The sequence below is a fragment of the Aplysia californica genome, unplaced genomic scaffold, assembly GCF_000002075.1.
Source record: "Aplysia californica isolate F4 #8 unplaced genomic scaffold, AplCal3.0 scaffold00535, whole genome shotgun sequence".
Lineage (NCBI taxonomy): Eukaryota > Metazoa > Mollusca > Gastropoda > Aplysiida > Aplysiidae > Aplysia > Aplysia californica.
In genome coordinates, this window is record NW_004797805.1 from 471802 (window position 1) to 495973 (window position 24172).

The window sequence follows — 24172 nt, forward strand, 5'->3', positions numbered from 1 at the left end:
ATACAGGATCTGTGAAAGAAAGTGCTTTGCATTTATCTCAAAATAATGAAACGTGCAGTTGCGTCGCTCTCCCTGTGGACGCAGTCATTGTGAACAAACTGTTACTACTACAGAAGAGAACTCCAAACTTACTCTATAAGTCTGAGACAAGTCTGCTTCCTCCACTTTCATTTTCTTTTTCCTTTTCTTCACTCTTTTAATCTTTTCGGCTTTTCTTTTCTTCCTCACCACGGAGTCCTTCGCGGCTCGTTGAACTTCGTTTTTCTCCTCCTCCTCCGGCTTAGTCATGCCAAAGTGATATCCCACCTAAAAGAAAAATGTGTTTTTTATGCCTCCATCAACACAATTTAGATTGTTAAAGAGGTGGGCTTGGACCCAGCCTGTCAGGGCCAACTTGAGTTTAAAGGGATACTATCAAATTCTCAGCAGAAAGACCGAGATACTCAGTATCAATTCTCCACGCTAAAACGCCTAACCTATATACTACATGTGTCAAACTCAAGGCCTGAAGGCTGCACCCAGCTCGAGAATATTTTACATATGTATTGCGAGATAATTTCTTGTAGTCAAGCTAAAGGACCTCCATAACACACAACCTTGCTCCAAATATGAACCAAAATTTGCCAAGAGGAGATGACAAACATCTAGCTCTAACAAATAAAAGCGAGAACTGCTTTGCCTTGATGCGTTATTATTTCAACGTTTTAATGTTTAATTTCATATTAAATATTATTGTTTAAAAATGTCTAGTTTCCCATTGCTCTGTGAGCCCGAAACCTTTAGTGTAATTTGAGTTTGCCCCTTTTGCGCTACACCACAGACGGCAGTATGACTGATGTAAAGAAAATTTAAAAATCTATTGGAATTGTGATGCGTCCTTTCACTGTGAGACTAGTCGATACTATGAGCCATTGAACAGACATTGACAAATAACAGAGTGGAACACATGTAGTCGTTAAAGGATAGTTTGGCAATAATTTACCAAGCAGAACTTTTTAAAAAGTTTAATGAGATTACGAAAATATGTCAAAGTCATATCCTATTTACACCTAAGGAAATTGTAAATGATAATTTTCCGCAAAGGCCAGATCTGGGACTTGAGAAAACGTTTATTCTTAAGATACTAGAAGGCAAGCCGGGCGGGGCATTGGCAGCAGGAAGGCAGGGAAGTCTGTGGACTGAAAACTCTTGTAATGTTACGACCATGGACAGCACGAAACTTGGAGCATTGCTCCAGAGCAGCTGACAACTGTAGTGAACGTCAACCTCAGAGACCCCAGGGGCAGAGATGACACCCTCAGCAAGCCATAATATCCTAATAATATTGTCCACCCGTAACCGAACCAGATACAAGAACAGAAGCTGCACTTACGTAAAAGTAAATTCCAGCCCTCCATTCTTAAAATAAACCAAACGCATCTTTTGAGCCTGATGTCATGAACACACAAACATGGCCTCACACAGAGTGAGGACCCCGGATGTGCGCAGTAAGTGCAGTGAGTTCAGAATAGAGGGCCGGAGTTTCCTTTTACTACCAAGATTACCTCCGAGTGGTTATGAAGATCTTCTATTGAGACTTCTCTCTGTACCGGCTCCCTGAGTCTCCGGGAGCTGTTGTCTCCAGTGTGCCCCGCTAGCTCCGTCTCTGTGACAGTCTCTATGTTGGACGCCGCCGGGTTGCCTCGACTTGGAGAACTCTGAATGTTGCAAATTATGATCGTTTGAAAATGTCTTCCGTCCCTCTCGACAAAAATTGGATGATTCAGAAGACGAACTGTTTCGACCCGGTCTGTTAGGGCCAGCATAGGTTAAGTGTGTTGCTTCGTCCCCAACAGAATGGGTGTTTTCTTCAGGTAGACCATTTTCCCCTACGATTGTAATGGTTACATTTCGTATTCATTTCACCCAATTTTGAGTTTTGTCCTCCTCAATAATACAGTTTCACTGATCGTGCCTCATTCAAAATACTTTCAGTACGTTAGTTAGAGACTGTTCTCAAAATGGTATGTCCGCTAACAAAAGACATTGGGCTGACTGGTTCTAAAAACAACACGACTGAGTTCTAGAGTACCGAGAACACGTCCTTGTTTTCACTTCACCCCTTCATTTTTGTGGACGAACGAAGATATGAAAAGCCGTCCACCACTTCCCACACAACTTCATCGCAAATCTCGTTTCTCTCTCGCTGACACACACAAACACAAACGCAAACACAGACACATCCCCTCTTGAGCGAATACAATGTAGCCCTAGGTCTTTTGAAAATTAACTCCCAGAAGTGTTGTCTGGCGACATTTGGACCACCCTGTGTATTATTATTATGTAAAATAGACTGTGAAAACAACAGGTTTTGTGGTAACTTTGAATACAACGCTTGACGTCTTGTCCATTCAGATCTAAATTTATGTGCATGCGGCACACTTTCTAACCGTTAGACACAAATCCCTTCTTTATTATCAAACCAAGCATAATTTAGTAGGAAATCAAATCACTATGTATCCTTTTCATTCCTATTCTGCCTATATTTTCACCAAGGTTCTGTTTTTGTTTTACGGTATGCGAGTCCAACTGTGAGCTTTAAATATCTTTCTAGTGTTGCTTTTTTTGGACTGATGCCATTTGCTTTGTCTACCTTTGTCACTTTACCAGCATTCTTTTGGCCCTGTCAAAAACGTCATACTGAGATAAGATAAGATAAGATAAGAAACCGATTAGATAAGATACTATAAGATAAACTGTATTGGTCCACCGGGGGGGTATTTCGGGTGGTTATATACCAGGACATCAACAAGGAATCCTCCAAAAAACAGCATACGATCTAAACATCACACACCTGGCCCACGTCTGTCAACTGGATCTTCCCTCGACACTTCATGGTATAAGAAGGCAGAAGAAGTAAAAATTGAAGTAAACATACAATTTTCTTTCGTTGATATTAATGTTTTTTAAGCTGAAAGTGAACCTGGCATAGTTGCACTCCTTGATTTTAAAAGTATGATGCTCAAAGGTGCGAGATTGTAAATTCATAACTGGTACACTCACATAGAACCCCAAATCCCTTCTTTATTATCACACCAAGCATAATTTAGTTGGAAAACAGTTACAGGTAATGATAAATACTGGACAATATACCGATCATACAACAAATCGTTTGGTGTAACGACACAACTTTTACATAATCTGGACCATTAGACGATGGCTTGGAGACTCAATCTAGAAATCAAGTGCTGCTCGATATTTTCTGTGTGATCTCGATCACATTTGGGGGAGACGCGCTGTGGCTTAGAATCACTTTAACTTTAAAGTTTCCGCAGCGCAGAATTAAATATAATTATTGCAGATAAAAACTCATATCCTATTCAGTATCAGCATCTAGAAATAATCCAAGTAGCACACGGGGAGCCCGATTTGATACGATATTATGTAAATTTTAGCAATTAACGTACCAAGGTCACACGGCGCGTTGCATTTCTGAAATCAAGTCAAAGTTTCTACTTCTACACACAGCACGGTACAGTATGGCCACCTTTTTCTAAAGACACTGTTCTGATTTTTATTAAAATGCACAGGCGGGTGGCTGGTGGGTGCTAAGAAATAGCCAGGTGGAGCAGTACATGTAGAAGGAGTCAGGAGTAAAGGAGAGAAGAGCACGAAGGCTGTGGGTGGGTAGGGGTACAGGTTAGGGAATGAAAGAAAGTGGAGATGAAAGCAGATGACAGAACATATCCAGAGAACAGAAAAAGAGGTGAAAAGAGAATATTTCAGAGAAAAAAGCTTTTCCGTAGCTGTCAAGTCTCAAATCCTGGAGCTATTGAAGGAGAGTCGAACACCGTTACGTTAGGCCACGTGTGGGTGGAAATAAATCGCTGTAATGGCCAGTCTTTTGTCTAAATAAGCCTCTTCTTCTTTATTTTACTAAGAAGCAGCACATAGAGTGAGACATGGTGGCTTTATGAAGAGCATTCTCCCTGATCAAAAGAGAATAAATTCATGATAGACTGGAGCGTCTAAACAGACTATGCAGTTCGATTATACGGACAGTTCTCGCATACGACGAATCTGATACATCATTGCGTGTAACCGGGGCTTTAGTTTGACTCTGTTAAAACCTTAAATTTGGACTATCTTTTTATACATCCAGTATAGCACAGGTATGTAGAAGCTCACGGGGTGATTACATATATTATGAAAGCACTTAATAAGTATGTAATATGTTTATATGAATTGGTTTTCTTCAGTAAAGTCCATGATGCGTCCTTGGGAAAATATATCATTGAAAGAGATAACGGTAAAGGTAGCAAAATTGGATAACAGCTGATTTATAATTTAATGAACAAATGAGCAAACAAAAAATGGGAAAAAAGGACAATCAATGAATGATAAAAATAATGAAGACTGAGAGCACATTTTCTGGAAGGACATGTTATTAATGAAGAACAAATAGGAGTTCTTCTTTAATCTTGATCACTTAAAGAGATGGACTTCAGTACTGTCGGTTAAGGCCAACTTGGGATGATAGAGATACAATGCCCACAATGGAAGCTAAGAAGGTAGGTTGAGAGTGTAACGTTCGTAGAACGAGTGCCCTTACCTTGCCTTGTGTTAACGACACAGACCACTGTGTGGGGGAGGGATCAAAGGCCTCATGACCCGAAACACCGCGCCTGGAATCCTCCCACTTTTCCCCAGGTTCCCTCAGCTCGAGATCGTCATCCCACCTTTCCTCAAAAGCAGGCTGCAGTGTGGCTATCCGGGCTAACGGCGTGTGTTGTTTGTCGGCCAAGGCCATTTTCTTCGGAGAGCCAGGAGCTGAAGGATCGTGCTCTGATGGTGACTGAAGATAAAGGAGAGGGATTTTCTCTCTTTTGTGAACATGAGAAGATGCAGCGCCGGAGCTGTATACATTGGGTCTCGGCTCTGACTTCGGGCGGCGTTGTCTGGAGAGAGAAGATCGAATTTTACTTGAGCTGTGACTCTCCTGTGACTGGTCCCGAGGTTGAGACAAGATGTTGACATTCTCCCGTAGGTTCAGCTGATCGCATCGCTGCGTACCTTGCTCATGGTGACGCTGGTTGAGCGCTGCGTTGCCTAGGGCCTCAGAGTACGATACGCCCGGCTGCTTCGTCGACTCGGCGTCTTTCATTAATTTCAGCAGGCGCCTAGCCTTGATTTTCCTGAGCCTGTCCTCAATGGAGACGGTACAGCTGTCCTCGTCCGAACTGAATGAGTCTGTGGTGACCTTGCCCCTGGACTTTCCCTGTACAGCACGACGGTGAGGGTCACGGAGGTGGAAGGGCATTAGGTCATTGTCCGCCAGCTCGTCCTCTGTCAGCAGTTGATTGGCCAGATCGGAGATTTCTCTGTGGAGTGGACTCATCTCGTGCTCGGAAGACTTGGACTTGATTGGCGACGAGTCTCCAGCCCCGGGGCCTTTGGAACCAGCGTACGGGGATCCCTGACAGCTTGACAGTTTGCTCACCTCTCTCCGGAGTCGCTGACTTTTGTCCTTGGCGATGGGTGACGGGCTAGAGCGACGGGTGGCGGGACGAGAGTCGATGGCGCCGGCGGCTGGTAAATTGATATTGGAGACTTGAGGAGGAAACAGTTCAGGCGATCGTCTCCTCCCCTTTTGATATAAAGCGTTCTGGGCGCTCTCCTGTTGCTGCTGATGATGCTGATGTTCCTGCTGTGGTTGATGTTGATGCTGTTGTAATGCTTGCCCCAAATGTCCCGAGATGCTTTGAAAAGTACGGTGTGGGAGACGAGCCTCCAGTATCTGAGAGCACTGACTACCTTGCCGGCACAGCTGGGGAGACTTGGTTTTCTGTTCAGCCGGGGAATTAACCAGGGTCTTGTCGGCAGCCACGCCTGCAGTCTCGCCGTGCTCTGTGTCCTTGCCCCTACTCATGTACAGTGGAGATCCTAATTTGGGATGATAAAGTGACGGGGAGCCCCCGCCATGCTTGTCCCTTGGGGACAAATTGATGGGGAACATTTCTTCCCGGTACACCTGGGCTGTCTCCAAATGTTCTTCTAGCGACTCGTTTAGTCTTCTGTGGCCAAAGTCTTCGTTTCCCGCACCCCTTGTGGATGCAGTTTCCTCGGGGTTCCGTGAGGGGGCTTCTTTAGACAGAGCTCGTCCAGGTGCTTGTGTGCTTACACGGATAGCGTCCCTCGGTGGGACAGGCAGGGGCGGTGTGGATCTCTTCAAGAACTGAAGATAACGTTCCATGGCCGTCTTCTTCCTCTCTTCACTCTTGGAATGACTGACTGAATCGATTCCCTTAGTCGCGTCGGTGAGTCTTGTCATGTTTCGCCTATGAAGCCTTTGCTGAGTGTTGGACGGCGTGGACGTGGTAGATCTCTGCTGGGTTCTGTCCATCTTTGGAGAGATCTTGAGCGAATACAGGCTGCAACCGGTACTCAGCGACCTGCTGGTGGCAGACGACATGGCACTCTGGGCACGCCGAGGCTCCGTGGACCTCAGGCCACGTGACACCTTGCTGCACTCTATCCTTGAGAACACAGGGGTGAGCGCCTCTGGTTTGGGTGTGCTGGTGGCTCGGGGCAGTAGCTGGGCGATTGGGTTTGTTATAGGTTGTCTCGAGCCAAATCGTTTGCCCCAGTCCTTTTTATGGACGGTGTACCTCGAGTCTTTTGCTGGACCCTGGTTGCCCCGGAAGGCAAATTCCCTCAGATTCACTCTCTGGGGTGCTCCTTGTTCAGCAAGATCTGTGGTTTGGGTGTCTGATTTCTGACCTATGTCAGACTGGGGTGGGTAGATAGGTGGATGTCCCGTGACCACTTTAGGGTCTTTCCTTAAGACATTCTCGAGTTGAACAGTTTCTGGCGCTAGCTTGCCACCTGCCTGCAAGATTTTTGGCGTGCTCTGCACTTGTCGCGGCTGTTGTGGAGAGTACATGGTCGCCCCTTGCACGTTTGTCTCCCCGAGAGGAGTTGAGTTGTGTGCCGATGCTTCTGAACCAGACCCACCTGTGGTTTGCTCAAACTGTGTCGTGACATTGCTCTTTGCAGTCGCCGGTGAAGAAACAACAGTATTTACAGCAGCCATTGTGGTAGCAGCAACTGTAGCAGTAGTAGCAGCAGCAGCTTCTGTGTTCAAACTGAGGGTTGCCTGGGACGACTTTGCGTAAGGCGGTTTGGAGCCAGTGGACAAAGACTTTGAGTTGTAATCTTCACTGAGAGAGCTCGACGTAAGTGCACTCGGGTCAAGCTCTAGGTTGACCGACACCCGGTCTGCGCGCCACGCCTGGCGGGCCACGCGTGCCGACTCTCCCCCTGTCGATGCCTGACCCAGGCCAAGGGAAGCTCCCGGGCTCTTCGTCTCAAATTTTGTTATGAGTTCTTTCATAGCGGGTCGTGGGGAGCGGTCGGTCACAGCATGAGTACGGCGGGCAGATGGAGAGGAGCTGATGTGACTCTCTCTATCGACAGTGGCTGGCTCAGAGCAGTGTGGGTCATCAGGGTTCAGCATCATTTTATGGGGACTCTCAAAACCGGAACTGACCGCAGGGACTTGAGTCATCCCTGATGTCTCTTTTTTGTTGCAGGGTAGAGGGGGAGTTTACAAAGTTGAACAAGGGAATGAAGCAACAGGGATATATATGTGTGTGTGTGTGTGTGTGTGTGTGTGTGTGTGTGTGTATGTGTGTGTGTGTGTGCGCGCGCGCGCGCGCGTGTGTGTGTGTGTGTGAGTGTGTTTGTGAGAGAGAGATATATAGATAGATAGATAGATAGATAGATAGATAGATAGATAGATAGAGAGAGAGAGAGAGAGAGAGAGAGAGAGAGAGAGAGAGAGAGAGAGAGAGGGAGAGAGAGAGAATCGGAGGGGGTAAAAGTAGGGAGTGTGAATGAAAGGAGGGATAGGAGGGAGTTGTGTGGGTGGAGGCAGGGGTAGGAGGGAGGTTTGTGGTAGAAGGGAGGGAAAGAGAGAGATGGGTAGAGAAAGGAGATAGACAGGAGGAAAGTGTGTGAGGGGAAGGGGGTAGGAAGGAGGTGTGGGGACGAAAAGGAATTAGGGTGAGGGTGATAAGACAGACACATCTGTTTAAAGAATGGGGCTAGTCAGAGGATACTGTAAAGAATAACACAGAGGAGGAGGCATAGTGTTGACTCATGTGACAGTGCCATAACAATCATCGCAAAAGAAAGCAAACTACGAAGTTACAAAGGTGATTTGTTTTGTTTGTTTGTTCTTTTTTGTTTGTTTTGTTGGGTTTTTAAAATGTTTTTTTGTTTGTTGGTTGTTGTTGTTGTTGGTTTTTTGTTGTTTTTTTGTTGGGGGGGGGGGTAGCTAGTTTAGGTAATGTTTTACGGTGCTTGCAACTACATAAGGTCATATGAGAGTGCAAAACACAAGTTAGTAGCATTCGCAACAGGTCATAGCACGCCTGGCTTTAGTTAAAGATCAGATTTAGTGGTTAAAGATTTTTGGGTGAAAATCTTGTCATATAAGCAAAAGTCATTTATATTTCAGTTGAAAAAAAGTATTTATAACCTATTGTGAAGCGCAGTGGACTTTATAAATTTGAGAATTCTATTGGGATCAACGACGGGGAACAGATCTTGTAATATTGTACATTTAAAAAAAAAATACTTTGGGTCTCTCCAAAGTCCGGACATTCTATTGATATGTTTCTAATTTTGAAATATGAGCCGAAATTGACACAGAGCGGTTTCTCATCTCCCTGAAGTAGGTATTTTTATGTGTCAGGGTAATGTTTCCATACGCAATGGAATCAAAATGACTTCGTCTCTTCCGTGGAGACCAGGAAGTTTTCGTGGACCCATTTTGGTCATAACTTTGTGGAGTTTATTGTTTATTTGTTTACCCCAATGTGTCTCCTACAGACTGGAGCTTTAGTTTTTGACTTTATTTTCAAAGTCAGTTTGTGGGAGAGTGTTCTTCGTTTATTCCAACAGAAGGGACAAGGATTTCTTCGCCGAGAGATCGCCCTTCTCGTTTCCTCGGATGCCCACACGGCAAGGCAGCCATGCAAACACAATACTTTTTTCGGTTTCTGTTAAAGCGAATATTCTTTTTTGCAACCTTGCATTTTGGGTTTATGACTATGTAATTTGTGAGTGAGACAATGCAGGATAGGGAATCAGACAATATAAGAAAGCTGTTTTAGGGGAATTTGTAGGGAGGCCAATGGTAGTCAAATATCAAATGATAAAGATCAATGAACGAGCTCCGCACTCCCGCCTAACGTACCACAGCTTGTGCGTACCTGGCAGAAGGTAGCCCATAGACATTCTTTCCCTGTATCGAGCCGCCATTTGGTCCTTGACCGAATCTCGATCCGCGCCAGTCCCTGTCGAGATCAGAATATTCGAGTATTTGAAAGCAAGAGTAATTGAAGGGTTACATTACAAAATTCACTATTGGCAAACTCTGGGCATTTCCTTAATACAATTTCCACCCTATTGTAGTATACGAATTATGCTGTGAACATTTTATTATATTTCTTAAAACTAACGATATTCTTCGAATGAAGTAATTGTGGGTTGTTCATAATTTTGTGGTTTGTTTGTTGGTAATTTTTTACTTTCCCTTTTCTTCATTTTTGTCTCTGCTTTGCTGTTTATTGCCGTCCTAAATTATTGAAATTTTGTCGATGGAGTTGTAAAAACTCCAAGATTTAAAGTATGATATACGACCTTTGGGTCCAATTTCGTTATTATGTCTCAATTTTTCGGTCCAATCTCTCAGGGTCACCCTGGGCTAAGGATGATACGGTAAGAAGATACTCGATGAAATTAACTTTCTTGGATATCGATCGTGGATTATTGAAGAACCTTCCCAGTACTCTACTGGCAGTAGGTAAAAATAGACCACTTCTGGCCAACCTAGGCGATATCACAACTATGGTGCCGTCAAAATTCGTGACACAACTTATCCTCAATTTTTGATATCTCTTTAATGGGGGAATCAATGTCACCCACACTTAGCACAGCACCTTGTATCAATTTGTATTAACTTAATCATGTTTTCCCACAACAATTGACAATTGGGACTAGACATTTATACATTTCTGCATACATTTATATAAAATAGTGCCTACTATATAAATCTCCGTCATGCGAAAAATGGGAATGCTCACAGCTCACAGCGCTTCCCGCTTCTTACACACATTTTGTATACGTACATGTATATGGCCTACGTAGCCCACATCACAGCTTATCATTAACACTTTTCAGAGGCAAAACTTGCTACAAGATGAACATATGTTTTGCACTAAAGGTTCTCAAAGCATACATTCAATAAAGATAGAGTCACAATTTTATTAAAGCAATATTGTCTCAGCTGTAAGCCTTTTAAAAACAGTAGAAACCACCCACTTGGATTTTTTAATTAGTATTTATTAAGGAATCTTCCAGAATACAGCTAACAGGAGATTTGCACACAAAAAATTGATCTGTTAAGACAAATTGATACGAATTATCATGCAAAAGCTGGAGAGTCTATATTCGATAGTTTGGGAAATATTTGACTATAGGTTGCGCAATGAATTTTTTATCGCACTTTAGCGGATGATTTAAGGGCTGGTGGGGAATATAGAAATCGTGTTTTGGGGTCAAATTATACAAATTGGGGTTATTACGTCATATTATAGTACCTGGACATTTCCTGAACAATATCCAGAAACGTATGTAAGCCTTGCTCCACCCCAAAGCTGTGTTTTTTCCCAGGTTTTTCTGCGAATGCACATGTTGTCCAGCTTTTTCTTACGTTTATCGGCTGTTTTCTCACAATTCTATTTTTTCACACATTCTCCCATTTTTCTGCTCTGTATCTTGTTCAATTCAAGGTAACTGTCACAGGATACCAACAACACCTAGTTCTAAATTTTGGCTTATTGAATATTTGATTAAAGGAACAGTTTTGGATTTATGGACATAGAAAGCATGAATTTTCCTTTTTTTTTCACTTTTTTTTGCAACAACCCAATTGTAAGTCTCATAAAATATAAAATAAAACGAATATAAAAAATTCAACAAGCCAAATTTAAGAGCTACATATTTACTGTTGGCATGCCAAATTAGAAAGGAATCAGTTAATAAATAAGGGAATAAAATGGAATTGAAAAAAAGTATACAACATCCAATATGGCGGCTGTTTCCATAGCAACTGATTCACAATATACTTTTGAACTATTGATTTCAAATCATCAATAACACACGATGTCCCACAGCAAATATGGGCACTCTAGGCCTTGCAATAACCAAAATAGACCTCAGGTGCCCCACCGGCGAATAATAAAATTGTAATAATAATTCTGAGTGCGCGGAACGGATCACCAGGGTACTGACAGGAAAGGAGTTTAGTGCATTGCTTAGGCCCCATACACATATGTTCTAAACTGCCGGTTCGGGATGGAAAGGCAAACCTGGTGGCAGAACCGCAAATGTGGACGAAAAACTGCTAGAAAAAAGATCAAAACAGGAGGCGGTTTCAGCGTGTGAAATTTCTGAATACAGTTCAGCGCGTTCCATCGACGACAGCCTTTTTGTGACGTCACGGGTTTAGCCGGCGTATCTTGTCACTGCCAACATCTTCAAAATGATTAACTGCACATAAAATCTGATTACTTTTTTTAAACGAGGGACCCATTTTAAAGCAAGGTCCGAGCAGAATTTTTACAAAAATAATTAAAGAGAAAACAAAATTCTTCCCCACGAGCAGGACAAAAATTGAAGGCAAATCGTCTTTGTCAGTACACTCGCTGCGGTTAAACCACGCGTGATGTGGGTGACGCGCCGACCCGTCGCATGGCGATTTTGCGCGGCTGTTCGAACGCCGGTTCCCACTCAGATTAAAATCGCCCGGTTGGAATGTACATGTGTAGGTCCCTTTATGTTGATCTTGCCCGGTGCCTGTCAAGCTATTTTTATAGCCTGGACACAACAAAATGGACAACTTGTCTACCTCCTTACACATAAACTAAATGGCGAATTGCCCAGATTTTTTGCATGTGCATCTGAATTTTTAAAAATTATCAAAATGGCTCCCACCCAAAGTGACGCTGCTGCGAACTGTATGGTTTTAAGTATTTCTCTAAAGAAAAAAAGGTGAAAAAAATTATGGTGCAAACACTGGCTTCTTCGGTTGGAGAGATTAACCCACACGCACCTTTTAAAGGAATTGACCTTGTACTCTGAGAATTACACAAATTATTTACGTATGAGCGAGGACACATATCATCAATTGCTTCAGATAGTAGGTCCCCTTATAAAAAAAACAGAACACGAAAATGCGACAGGCAATAACACCCCACGAAAGGCTGACGGCAACTTTGAGGTATTTGGCGACTGGCAGAACATATTATGAAGATCTGAAGTTCAGTACGTGTATTTCACCAAAAGCTTTGGGCAGAATAATTCCAGAAATCTGCAGAGCAATTTACCAGTCTCTTGCATACTGTCTTTGAAAAACAAATCCAACTAGCTGGCTCACGCAAAGAATGATTTATTAACATTAATACTTCAAACTTTTGATAGCAGTGTTTCGTATCAAATCCTACTAGAATTTGACGCTGATGAAGATTCTGAAGTCAGATTTTCACAATTTTGTCTTTGGCACCCTTTTATTTTTAGCGTCGAGCACCCTGATCTCCGATCTGACAGATAATTTTCAGGCTCGTTCTGAATTCAAGCGATCTCACGGTGTGTTGAGATTTTTAACTGAACAGTCCAGATTTTGGTCTTGAGATCATCTTGTGACCATCTTGAGATCATCTTGAGATCCCGTTCAGTAGGTCTTGAGACCATCTCAAGATGGCCGTACCCTTTTTTAACTGCATGGTGAGTGGCGGGCTTTAGATTGTTTGTTTTTTAATCTTTTTTTTTTCCTTTCCTCTTTTTTTGTTTTGAACTGATTGCATGTGCCACAAGACTGTGTTGTTTTCAGTCCTGCGGTTAGTGGATGACAGTGGGTATATTTAGATTGACTAACTTGGAATATACAATGAGAAACATTTCTTTCATATATTTTATGTCTTTTAGATCGAATGCGTTTCAATTTGCTGTCGCTATTTCATTAATCACCATGGTTAGATTACTTAATTTACAAATAAACAAAAACCCCTGCCTCAAAACTACTGAACTATTTCGCAAAAGAAGGTGATCGAGGACGACTCTTTTATTCTATAACAAATTCCATAAAAAGGACAAGAAATGTATGTGTAAGTGGGTAGGGCGGCTCTGCCGGTATATGAACTTGCACGTTGGGGGGGGGGGGGGGGGTGAGGGGGATGCCCAGTGACATGCCTATTAGGGCTTCAAATTCAGCTCTCTGTTGACACTCGGTTTCGGGTTTGATCAAACTGAACCCCCTTTCCCCCACCTGAAATGTCTGGCTTAGCGCCTGCAATGACACCCTGTATTGTTAAGGGTGTAGTACGGTGTACCGTGCGTGCTATAAAAAGTGTGCGGTGTTGAGTATAATGAGCAATTAATCAATAATGATTATATAGACAACACATCTTTATATTTGTCGCATATGCAAGAAAATCGAAATTTTTAGGTCTTTGAGAATTCAGAGGTGCGTGCAAAAAATCCAAGAGATTCGCCACTTGAATTCGGTGTAATGAGGTCGAGCCAACACATGTATGTTCCAACCGAGCGGTTTTGACCAAAGTGGGAACCGGGGTTCGAACCGCTGCGCAAAACCGGTATTGGACGGGTCGGTGCGGCGCATTCCCGATTCGTCCACGCACAACCACATCCCGAATCGTCAGCCACATCCCTAGTGACGTTGAGCCAAAACAATTGTGTTTTCCGTTTCTATTTTTAGACAACATGTCGTTCCGTGTCCAACCTGGTGCCGTGTGAGATGCTCGAAGATGCTACTAGCCTAGGCCTACTACAGAAAAGAGAAACATAGATATGGATGAGTTGATGTGTTCTGCCATTGGAGGATTGGAGGAAGACAAGAAAGAACAATCTGCTAGTTATCTACTGCTAGTTCAGAAGATGAGGCAATAAAAGTATTAAAAGATCGGTTTCCAGACTTAGCATAATAATTATTATTAGAGGACAAAAGAGGAATGTTCATTCTCAGACAAAACAAGGTAGATTTTTCTAGATCTATCTAGATCTAGATATCTAGATTCTAGGCCCAGTAGCATCTATCAAAATAAGATCTAATCTAGCTCTAGATCGTCCATTAATGTATACATGCTCGTTCGTCTGCTTGTTTTGGATTTACTGAAAACGAATGCTAGAGGCAGTGGAGGAATATTTATTTTGATAAAATATCACTTCTTTCAGAATTTGTGATTTTGATTGCTTTTCAAGCACAGCAAATGTATATATCTTGGCAGCTGTATGGCTGTGACCTAGTCTAGATCTAGATCTACTTTTTGTTAAGAGGGATGAGTATTAGATCTAGGTGCCACTAAATCTAGATCTAGTATGGAGTCACTAGGACAATCTTGAACCTGTGTTCATTTTATTCCTAACTTAGATTATTAGATGACTAAACACGATCTCTTATAGACAATGTAAAAGTCAATTTAAGCTTTCTTTAGTTTGAAAAATGTGTTAAGTTTGCTAACTTCTGAGACATCGTATTAAACACTTTCAACAAAATGAAGCCTTGTGGTAATCTTGAAGGTTTAAAGTTTATAAGTAGAAATAATACAACTGCTACTAGGTCTTGTCCAATTTATTTAATCTCTTGAATGTACAGGATTCCAAAAATCGAAAACATCAACACTTCTTCTTCTTCTTCTTCTTCTTCTTCTTCTTCTTCTTCTTCTTCTTCTTCTTCTTCTTCTTCTTCTTCTTCTTCTTCTTCTTCTTCTTCTTCTTCTTCTTCTTCTTCTTCTTCTTCTTCTTCTTCTTCTTCTTCTTCTTCTTCTTCTTCTTCTTCTTCTTCTTCTTCTCATTATCAATATTTGTATTATGGTAATCATTAGCATATTTATTTATTTATTTATATATTATGTATGTATTTATTTATTTATTTATTTATTTATTTAATTGATGGGTTTTTTTCCTAATTATCATTAATACTGCCCTTAATCCATAAACGTGTTATCGATAAAAATAGACGGTAACATAAATGATGACACTATAAGGGGGGGGGGGGGGTGATGAGAAGGGGTGGGGGGAGGGGGGGCAACTACAGCGAATTATAGGCGATTTCCAGGTTGAAAACCATAGATATGGGGTATATAGAAGCGGAACCAAAAATTTACAAAAAGATATTATTAATCCGAATACAGGAAAAAGAGGCTAAAACAGCACCTGGACACGGATGGCTGGTGCCTCTATAAATAAATCATTGATGGTCAGGTCAACATCAACAAATTCCTGCGGGGATGAGTAAAGAGAGACCTAAACAATTTCAATATCGCGACTCTCACATGGCACATCACTTCGCCTATGTTTCGGTAACTAGATCAATAAATAGATTGACGTTAGACACATGTCAAAGGTATGATGTGGCTGACGATTCATGATGTGGCTGCTGGTTGACGAATCGGAAATGCACGTCATCGCGTCATCCACATCACGCGTGGTTTAACCGCAGCGGGTCTATTGACAATGACGAATTGCTTGCAATTCATGTCATTTTTTTGTGCTGCTTATGGGGAAGAATTTTGTTTTCTCTTTAATTGTTGAAAAAACACAAATTCTGCTTTCATCTTTTCTTAAAAATGGGTCGCTCGCTTAAAAACGGAATAAGATTTTATTTGCGGTAAACCATTTCGATGATATTGACGAAAACAAGCTCATTTGCATGTGAGCCTGGCCTGCAAGTGACGAAAAACCGCAGCGGACGAGGAGCCAAACAAGACAAGCCGGCTAAGCTCTCGAGCTCACACAAAGGCTGTCGTCGACGGAACGCGCTGAACTGTATTCAGAAAATCTACACGTTGAAACCGCCGGTACGGCCTCCCGGTTTGTTTGGGTGTTGTTTTTTTGGGGGGGATGGGGGTTTTTTCTAGCAGTTTTCCATCCTCATTTGTAGTTCTGCCGCCAGGTTAGCCTTTCCATTCCGAACCGGCAGTTTGGAACGTATATTAGTAGAGGGCCTTATGTAGACTACAAAAGGTGGCGGTTCAAAACGCGTGGGGGAGAGGAGAACTACACACAAACGGGCTGAACTCAATCCTTACCCGACCGGCGTCTGTGTTGTAGCGATTGGGACCTTCGCTGTGGCACGCAGAAGACCGAAGCTCAATTTCCATAGAGGGAGAATTTTTGTCGAGTTTTTCTGCCTTTCTGCTGTATCCTTCTCAGCCCGGGTTGCCCCTGATAGGTAGGTTCCAACCCCGCCTCCAAAAGGTCTAAATCATTTTGACTTGGGCCTTTAACATCTACATTTTAAAAAAAATTGTTACAAAAATTTACCCGCAACAGAGTCCTCAGCCTGCTCGTTCATATCTGCAAACACGGCAAGTGAGCCCACTGGGGAGACGAGAGGATTTAATGAGAAGTGGAGGTATAACAGTTTGTTAAGCTCTGAGAGTGACACATTTATGACACGCTTCTACAGCTACGTTTGTTGATTTATTTCAGAGCACCGGGGAAACAGCGACTCTATTTTTTTTAAACAGAGAAAAAATTCGGCCGGGGAACTTGCAGCAACTGCGCTAAGCGAATACCTCATCTTGGTGGCATTGATCATGGTATCGGTGCGGCCCGCCGACAGTAAAATTTTGTTTATAAACTTATTGAATGCTACATTTTATGGGAAAATAGTTACAAATTCGGAACCAGCGTATCAAAATGTACAATATGGTACGCGGATGACTGTTTTTCTTGCTGGATTTAGAAGATCGGCATGTATGAGTATCTTACCACGACGGAGGAGGACAACACCGTCAGTTTTAACCAAGTACCTTATACAGTAATGGAGGCTGCTCTGTGGGCGGCAACGCATGCCCGATAGAAGCCCTCTCTCGCAGTGCAACTATGTTAAAACCTGCGCTGCGCATTAGGCTACCGACTCTTGCTCTGAAATCTAGATAGGAAAGAAGGTTTTATTCTGAGGTTCTTGAGAATAGGCAAGTCAGTTATTAATACAAATGCCCTCCACCTGTGTTGTGTTTAAGTGTACAACAACCAAACAGAAAGACCGAGATACCTGATTTTTTTAAAAAGACCCAACTATTTGATGGGTAGATTGCTTTCCATTGTGAGTACATATTAAATGCTATGCAAATCTATATCTTGTCTAGGTCTCTACTTGATGTATCTTGTTTTCATACTAATCATACACACCTAAGCTTACTGACTTCAATCAGTTAACCAGACTCTTTTTATGTTCCAAAACCCATGTATCTCATTAATTTTACTAATATCTAAATGTAGATGTCATAGCAGCTCCACATTTACAAGAAAAAGAAAGTCAGTACCTGTTTAACAACAATGATGAATAACTGCTCTGTTAAAGAAACATGAAGGAAAAGGGGGGGGGGGGTGGATTGGAAAAAAATTTTGAATCTCCTTTAATAGTATGTTTATGATCCCGGTTCACTTAAGATTCAGTTGTTTAAAAAACAACCCAAAAAAACCAACCAAAAAAACATATTTTACTACACTAAAGTCACCCCTAAGATCCCACTCTGCAGTTTGAAATTCCCACATTTTAGATCATACTTTACTGAAACAAAAATCCTTTCATAGATCATCCACGCTCATGCCTACGATCATATTATCTCCTCTCAAAATTTTTCCATGAGTGCCATGTTCGCCTCAGATGCAAAGACCTCACTATGAAAGGATCACACCCACGTGTGAACTCTTCAACTCCTTTGATTTCTCCGAACATCGAACTACAGCGAGGTGTGATTCTGTAGCAAGGCCAACAAGATGGGATCAAATCGAACTGTAATTTGTTCGGTGCTTTTGTTTCCCTGATCAAGTGTGCATCCGAATTTGTAAGACAGACTTTGCGCCTGTACTCTGGGACTGTCCGATCGCCTTTGTGTAAATGTAATGTTGAGCCAGCCTTTCTTTCTTTTAATTTTAATTGGTGCGTTCACAAAACAATGATGAGTAACGACCTGAATATGGGCGGTGATTTTGGTCAGAGAAAAAGGAAAGCGATACATACATGACTGGTAAAAGGGTGTGGGGGGGGGGGAGCAATGTGTGAGATAGCGGTTTATTATTAATAGGCTAAGGAACCCAACGACACAAGCCTAACAATTAAGACTGCAGTATTTGGGCATCAATACAGTCTGTAAATTTTTATCCCATTTTAAAATACAAAGGATACTGTAATTATTTTTACTTTTCAACTCTTTTGTTCTATGTTCTTGTGTGAAGACATTGGCTGTCTTAAGTGAAGGCCTTTTACCTATGCTTTCTAGACCTAAGACAACGTACGGTAGTCCCTTACGTTCTCAAAACACATGAAAAATAGTAATGTACTCCCTTTGAATCAAACAGTCATTGTATCTTTGCTTCTTACTACTAGTATGTTTTAATAACTAATACTTTAAGGAGGATCTCTCTCTCTCTCTCTCTCTCTCTCTCTCTCTCTCTCTCTCTCTCTCTCTCTCTCTCTCTCTCTCTCTTTATATATATATATATATATATATATATATATATATATATATATACATATATATATATATATATATGAGTCTTTTTTTTTTAAATGACGCATTTTTTGAATTTGTGATTCCAGACCTAATTCCTTGGATACCAATATTAAATATTGCTTAAAATTGCCATTGACTATGTTCATGAACAAGGTAAAATGTTCCTTGATCTTAAAATCAGGTTTTCAAAACTGCCCAAGTCATATACATTTCACGGCTCTTTTGTAAATCTTGCTCAGTAGGCAAAAAAAGGCAAGTTCCGCAACACGTATATGTTTTTTAAAACATGCTTAGGGATAAAAAATCATGGCACCAGGGATTAAATATTTCACAGTTATACAGAGTATTGGACAGCAGTACCGAGCTTTAAAAAATCTTGGTGCCCATCCTTGTTTTATATTTGTTTATTAACTCTTTATCTCCATATTTTGCTTAACCCATTTCAAAGTTCTCTCCTGTTACCCAGCATTTCACACAGATGAATGGCCCCTAAATATGAATGTATTTCTTTGAGATTTTGCAAGTTGAGACTCCCTTCATATTTCTTGACATAACATGAGACAAAGGAGCTCATGCAATGCACGATTGAAAGATACAGAGTCAAGTTCAACCCAACATGGTGAGTATTTGAGCATAAAAGTCCCTCCTGTTACCGGGGTCTATAACGACTTATTTTACAGAAATCCGATACTCTCTCCTTTGGTTAGGAAGTCTGCCAAGGTTACATTTAATGGTAAAGCAATCCATAACATTAGCTCTACCCAGTGAGTGGTCATCAGGGTAATGATGTACAAAATTCTCCCCTGTTACTTTCCCTCCTGTTACCCGGGTTTTGGTAACAGGAGAGAATAAAAAAGTAACAGGAGAGAAAGGAATGTGCTCAATAGCTTAACTGACCACAGTTTGGGTTAGAATGTGAGGTAGTCCATGCTTAATGGAGTAAATGAAAGAGGTTAAAACTAAAGGCATGTTTGTGTTTTTCAACAGAACACCTGAATTGTAATTTTTATCTTTGAGTAACAGGACGGAAATCAGAGTAACAGGAGAGAATACAAGATAGCAAGTAGGAGGGGTAGCTAAACCTGTCCCCGTCGTTTTATGCACGAAAAATTATGAAATTATGTCAAAATGAGCCCAAAAATTTGAAATTATGCGATTCTGTTAATTTTAACAAAGATTGATAAAGGAAAATAATCAGAAATTATGCAAAAAATGATCAAATTTTTCTCAATTATGCGGGGTGCATTAAACCACGGGGACAGCTAAACTGACCAAAGTTGGGGTTGAAAATGGGTCATTTATGCACAAACAAAACAGAATAGTTATTATATGAAAGATGTGTCTCAAATTTTTCAACAAACTCCTGTATTGTGATTTTGTAATTTAGGCAACAGGATGGGATTGAGAGCAATAGCGAGGGAACAGAGTCAAATGAAAGACAAAACCTTCCATGTTTCCTACATCGATTACAATAATAATGCTACCTACTTTGTTCCACCAAAGTCTAGAACCTTCTATTTTGATAAATGGTATCGAAGAGTTCTAAGTAATTGTGATATTGCAGGTTTAGGGGTTCGAGCCTCAGCTCGGTACAATGTTGTGTCCTTGAGAAAGGCACTTAAATTTCCCATTTGGCTCCGTCCTTTCGGACAGGACATTAACCGTTAAACTCGGAGGTCCCACCTCTAAAATAATCCAGTACCATTTAACTATTTTAACCAAAGAGTTCTTAAAACGTAGGTCTAGATCTAGATCTTTTATTTAGTTGCAGATTTAGAAGTGCATTTCGCGTTGTCGCAGAGACGTAAATGTAGACTGAAGTAAGAAATAAGAATCTTCCTAGCAGAAAATTTGTCACACATGAAATCAGCTCAGCTTAGTTGACTTCAGCACAATGCCATTTATGTTAGATCTAAATTGATTGTATGAAGGGCAGGCCCTAGATATAGTTGATTTCTCAAACAGGACTTTTAAAAATTAATATTTGCTTTTTTCCGCCAGAGACAAAGCTGACTCCTGCTGAAAAAAGTAATAAAGAAGAGACAGAGAAGAGAGGCGAAACAAGAACCCAGTGAAGACATTGCACGACATGCAGTACGAAAAGTAGAACTGTATCAAAGATAAAGAAAAAAGGGAAAGGAAACCTGTCGTTTGTATGATTTCAAGAGACCATTTGGCAGCATGTGTGGAATGGAGAAAAACGAAGAAAAACACAAATCTGAAGAGGAAATCAAACTGTGCCGATTACAAAACAGCAGATGCCCCATCCTCAAGTGTGGTTTTTTTCTAGACTAAAGTGTAGTTTTGCAATGAAAACAGTGCAGAGAAAAAGAAAATTAAAGTTGAAAATGAAAACCTAATCTGAGAGCAAGAAGGCAGTGAAAAGAATACTGAAATTTCCTTTTGCTCTCCTGGGTGAATTGGAAGACTGATAAAAGAAAACAAAAGTATTCGAAGGTTGGCTTCTGGAAAAATATTAAGAAAGTACAAAATCCAGAGCAATTTTTAATTTTGTAGAACTTTCAACATAAAGAACAAAAGGAAACTGAAGAAAAAAGTGCTTTCAACTCTGCAGATGGATAAACTGCACATTTAGGGGTTTTTTCCTTTGGCCAGACAACTCGAGAATTTTGAAGTTTAAAAATATTGTTACCATGAAAGAGATTTTTTAAACCCAAAAACGTTTGTTGAATGACATCGTAGAACATCTGTACTGATAGTACCAGAGCAGTTCAAACTTTTGTTTAACAAGCTTTTGGTAGCCGAAGCTATTTAATAATTAGATCAAAACACTTGTGCGTGCAAGATTTGTGGTAACTCAGAGTTGATAGCTGACGCATTGTTTATGCATCGTGTTCATCTATATGTTATTCCTGCTCCAGTTTGGTCAAAACATGCATGCATGGATCGTGTGATCTTAGAAACCCAGTCCCACTACTAAACATCACCATCGACGGGATACAACTTAAACCAGTTGAGGAATTTAAATAGCTTGGGAGCATGCTTACACATGACGGAAGATTGGACATAGGAAAATTGAAATCAGGACCCAAAAGCAAATGCAGAAACTTAAAAATCGTCAGCACTACTCACCCATAAACACCTACCAATGGAAGTAAAAAGACAACGATTTACTCACAGCATATTCCTTCCAACACTGACTTACGATATAAAACAGAAACCGGTTATGGAACAAGAACATCAAAGGATGAAGTGGTTTGGTCATCTGATGAGAGTGTCACCAAATCAACCAGCTTCACAAGCTTACAACTCTAATATGTACGGATACAAGGGCAGGTCCAGACCACGCAAAACCTTGCTGGATAGCGTTATAGAGGATAGAGGATAGCGTTATAGAGGATAGAGGTCCTCCGAAAGAATAAAATTTCAACAACAGAAGCCACCTACACTGCCCTTGATTGAAAATTATACCCCCCCCCCTCTCCCCCAACTTCTTATGATGCAAGAGGAAGGATGAAGCAAAGTAAAAGGATCCAATCATAGCATACTCTGAAGACATGAGACTCACTGCAACGTGGCAGAAATGGGTAGTAATGAAAGAAAATAGAAATCCCGAACGGTGAGCAGAAGAAAATAAGAATCAGTAGGAAGAGAACAGAAACTGGGAGGCTGATGCCATTGTTTGCTTTATTCCAGAAAACGTTTCGACAGTACAAGTTATACGATTCTAATATTGACCATCAGTTTAAGGAAAGACATGGAGCAACCTTTAAGCCAATGAGGCAAGAGTACAATATGCTAACGTCGCTTAAAATTGGGGTTTGGGGGGGGGGGTTGTAAGTGTTTTACGGCGCTCGCAACTGCATAAGGTCATGTGAGCGCGCGGGACACACCTAATACTTTTTAGTTGGTAGGAAATTTTGAATTTTGCCCGGGTGGCGGCCGAAGCCTACTCTTATCGATTTTAGACCTCCAAGGGATCTTTAACGTGCGCAACTTGCACACTGGCCCTCCGAGATTTTTCCCCCTTGTCCGAGAAGGCTAGGTGTAGATCTTTCCTGCCAGAAGATCAGGGGTGTGGCAGAAAGACAGCAGTAAGGAGGAGTCAAGGAGTAGTAGTAGAAAGGTGCAGAAAGAGTCAGGAGCCCAGAGGAGGGGGCAAAGGAGGTGAGGGGGTGGGGGCAGAAAGAGAAGACGAAAGCAGACGACAGAATATTGCTAGAGAGCAGGAAAGGAGGTGAAAGGAGACAATTCCAGAAAAGAAAACTTTGTGGTCGCTACCCGGATTCGAACCTGGGACCTTTGAATGAGAGGCCAACACCTTAACCTCTAGGCCACGAGAGCCCCCCAAAATTGTTTGAGTAAAATGGAAGAGGAAATACAAAGTACACACGTTGGGGCTTTGCAAAAACCTGCTGTGTACACTACACTTTACTCTTATTTTATATGATGATCTCTTCTACTGCGTGGTGTCGAGGAGAGATTCAGTTCTCGGACATGGACCAGGTGTGTTGCTTTTCCGATCGACATATATATATAGTGTGCCTTTGAAGGATGTCTTTGATTCCATCGATCCATCTTTTTATTAGTCTTCCTTTTGCTCCCAAGCCATCGAATCGCATCTTGTAGACCTTTGAGGCTGGCAGTTGTGTCCCTATTCTCATTACGCGTCCAAAGCATCCTCTCGATATATTTCGTTTCGACGCCCACTTATTGTTTGATGCCTTCGTTCTTTTACATTGGTAACTACATGTACACCCAGTAAATAACGTCTCGACAGAATGTGTTACATGCTTTCAAAATTCCCATCCATTCTTCGGTTATTCCTGTATTCCTGTTACTCCCTTATTTCGCCGATCGCTTTTGTAGGCCGACGCTTCTGAATCTGTAATTTTAGAAAATCTGGTGCGGAAGTGATACTTTGCGAGGCGTATTTTGTTTTCAGAGTATAGGTCTAGATCTAGACCTTCTAATTTTTTGCATCTCTTAAGATTTATTGCTCCATTCCCGTAGAGTGTAAATATAGCAGGCCAATGACTTTCAGATGATGTTAATGCACCGATCATTCCTTTCATCGAAAGGGGGCCCAGCTAGTATAATGTATTTGTGGGGCCGAATTTTGCTATTCAAAAGGCTTTTTAATGGCTGCATGTTCGACCTGCGGTTTTTGCCAAAAGATTCTTTAAAATATTCTCCTGATCATAACGCCTTTCGTTTTTCCAGTTTTGAGACAGTTTTGCTGCAAAAAGCTAAATTTCTTTGTTTCGCCGATCGCTTTTGTAGGTCGACGCTACCGTCTCTGTAATTTTAAAAAACCTCCAGGTTTGTTGATTTCAAGTCGTACTTCGCAATACTTTCGCAACGACTGGACTTTCGAATTTGACAAAATTAACGGTGGTTCAGAATCATTCAACGGGTGCACAGTTATAATATGGAGTCTGAAGTCACTGTAGTTTAATTTTAAGTTTTTCATTAGTTTCGTTTAGATCTAATCTTGGGAAAGTTCGTCTTCTTAGACGCCATTGTAAACAAGTGATGGTTCCACAATGACTTGACGATCGATTCTTTGGAGTCCGGTCATCGAACGGGGCACCCAGCTCGTATATATATATTATATATAT

General features: G+C 41.4%; 1 protein-coding gene across 6 annotated transcripts in view; it reads right to left on the reverse strand.

Annotated features, from left to right (window-relative positions):
- The window catches only part of LOC101853486, a gene marked incomplete at its 3' end in the record, with an annotated part of 57546 nt that overhangs the window by 20068 nt on the left and 13306 nt on the right, over positions 1–24172 (reverse strand). For 2 of the 6 annotated variants that reach the window (XM_013087030.1, XM_013087029.1), the window contains 5 exon segments: positions 133–306; positions 1545–1697; positions 4592–7557; positions 9242–9341; positions 16155–16381. In XM_013087030.1, coding sequence (XP_012942484.1) covers positions 133–306; positions 1545–1697; positions 4592–7557; positions 9242–9341; positions 16155–16226 — 3465 coding nt within the window. 6 annotated transcript variants of the gene reach the window in all.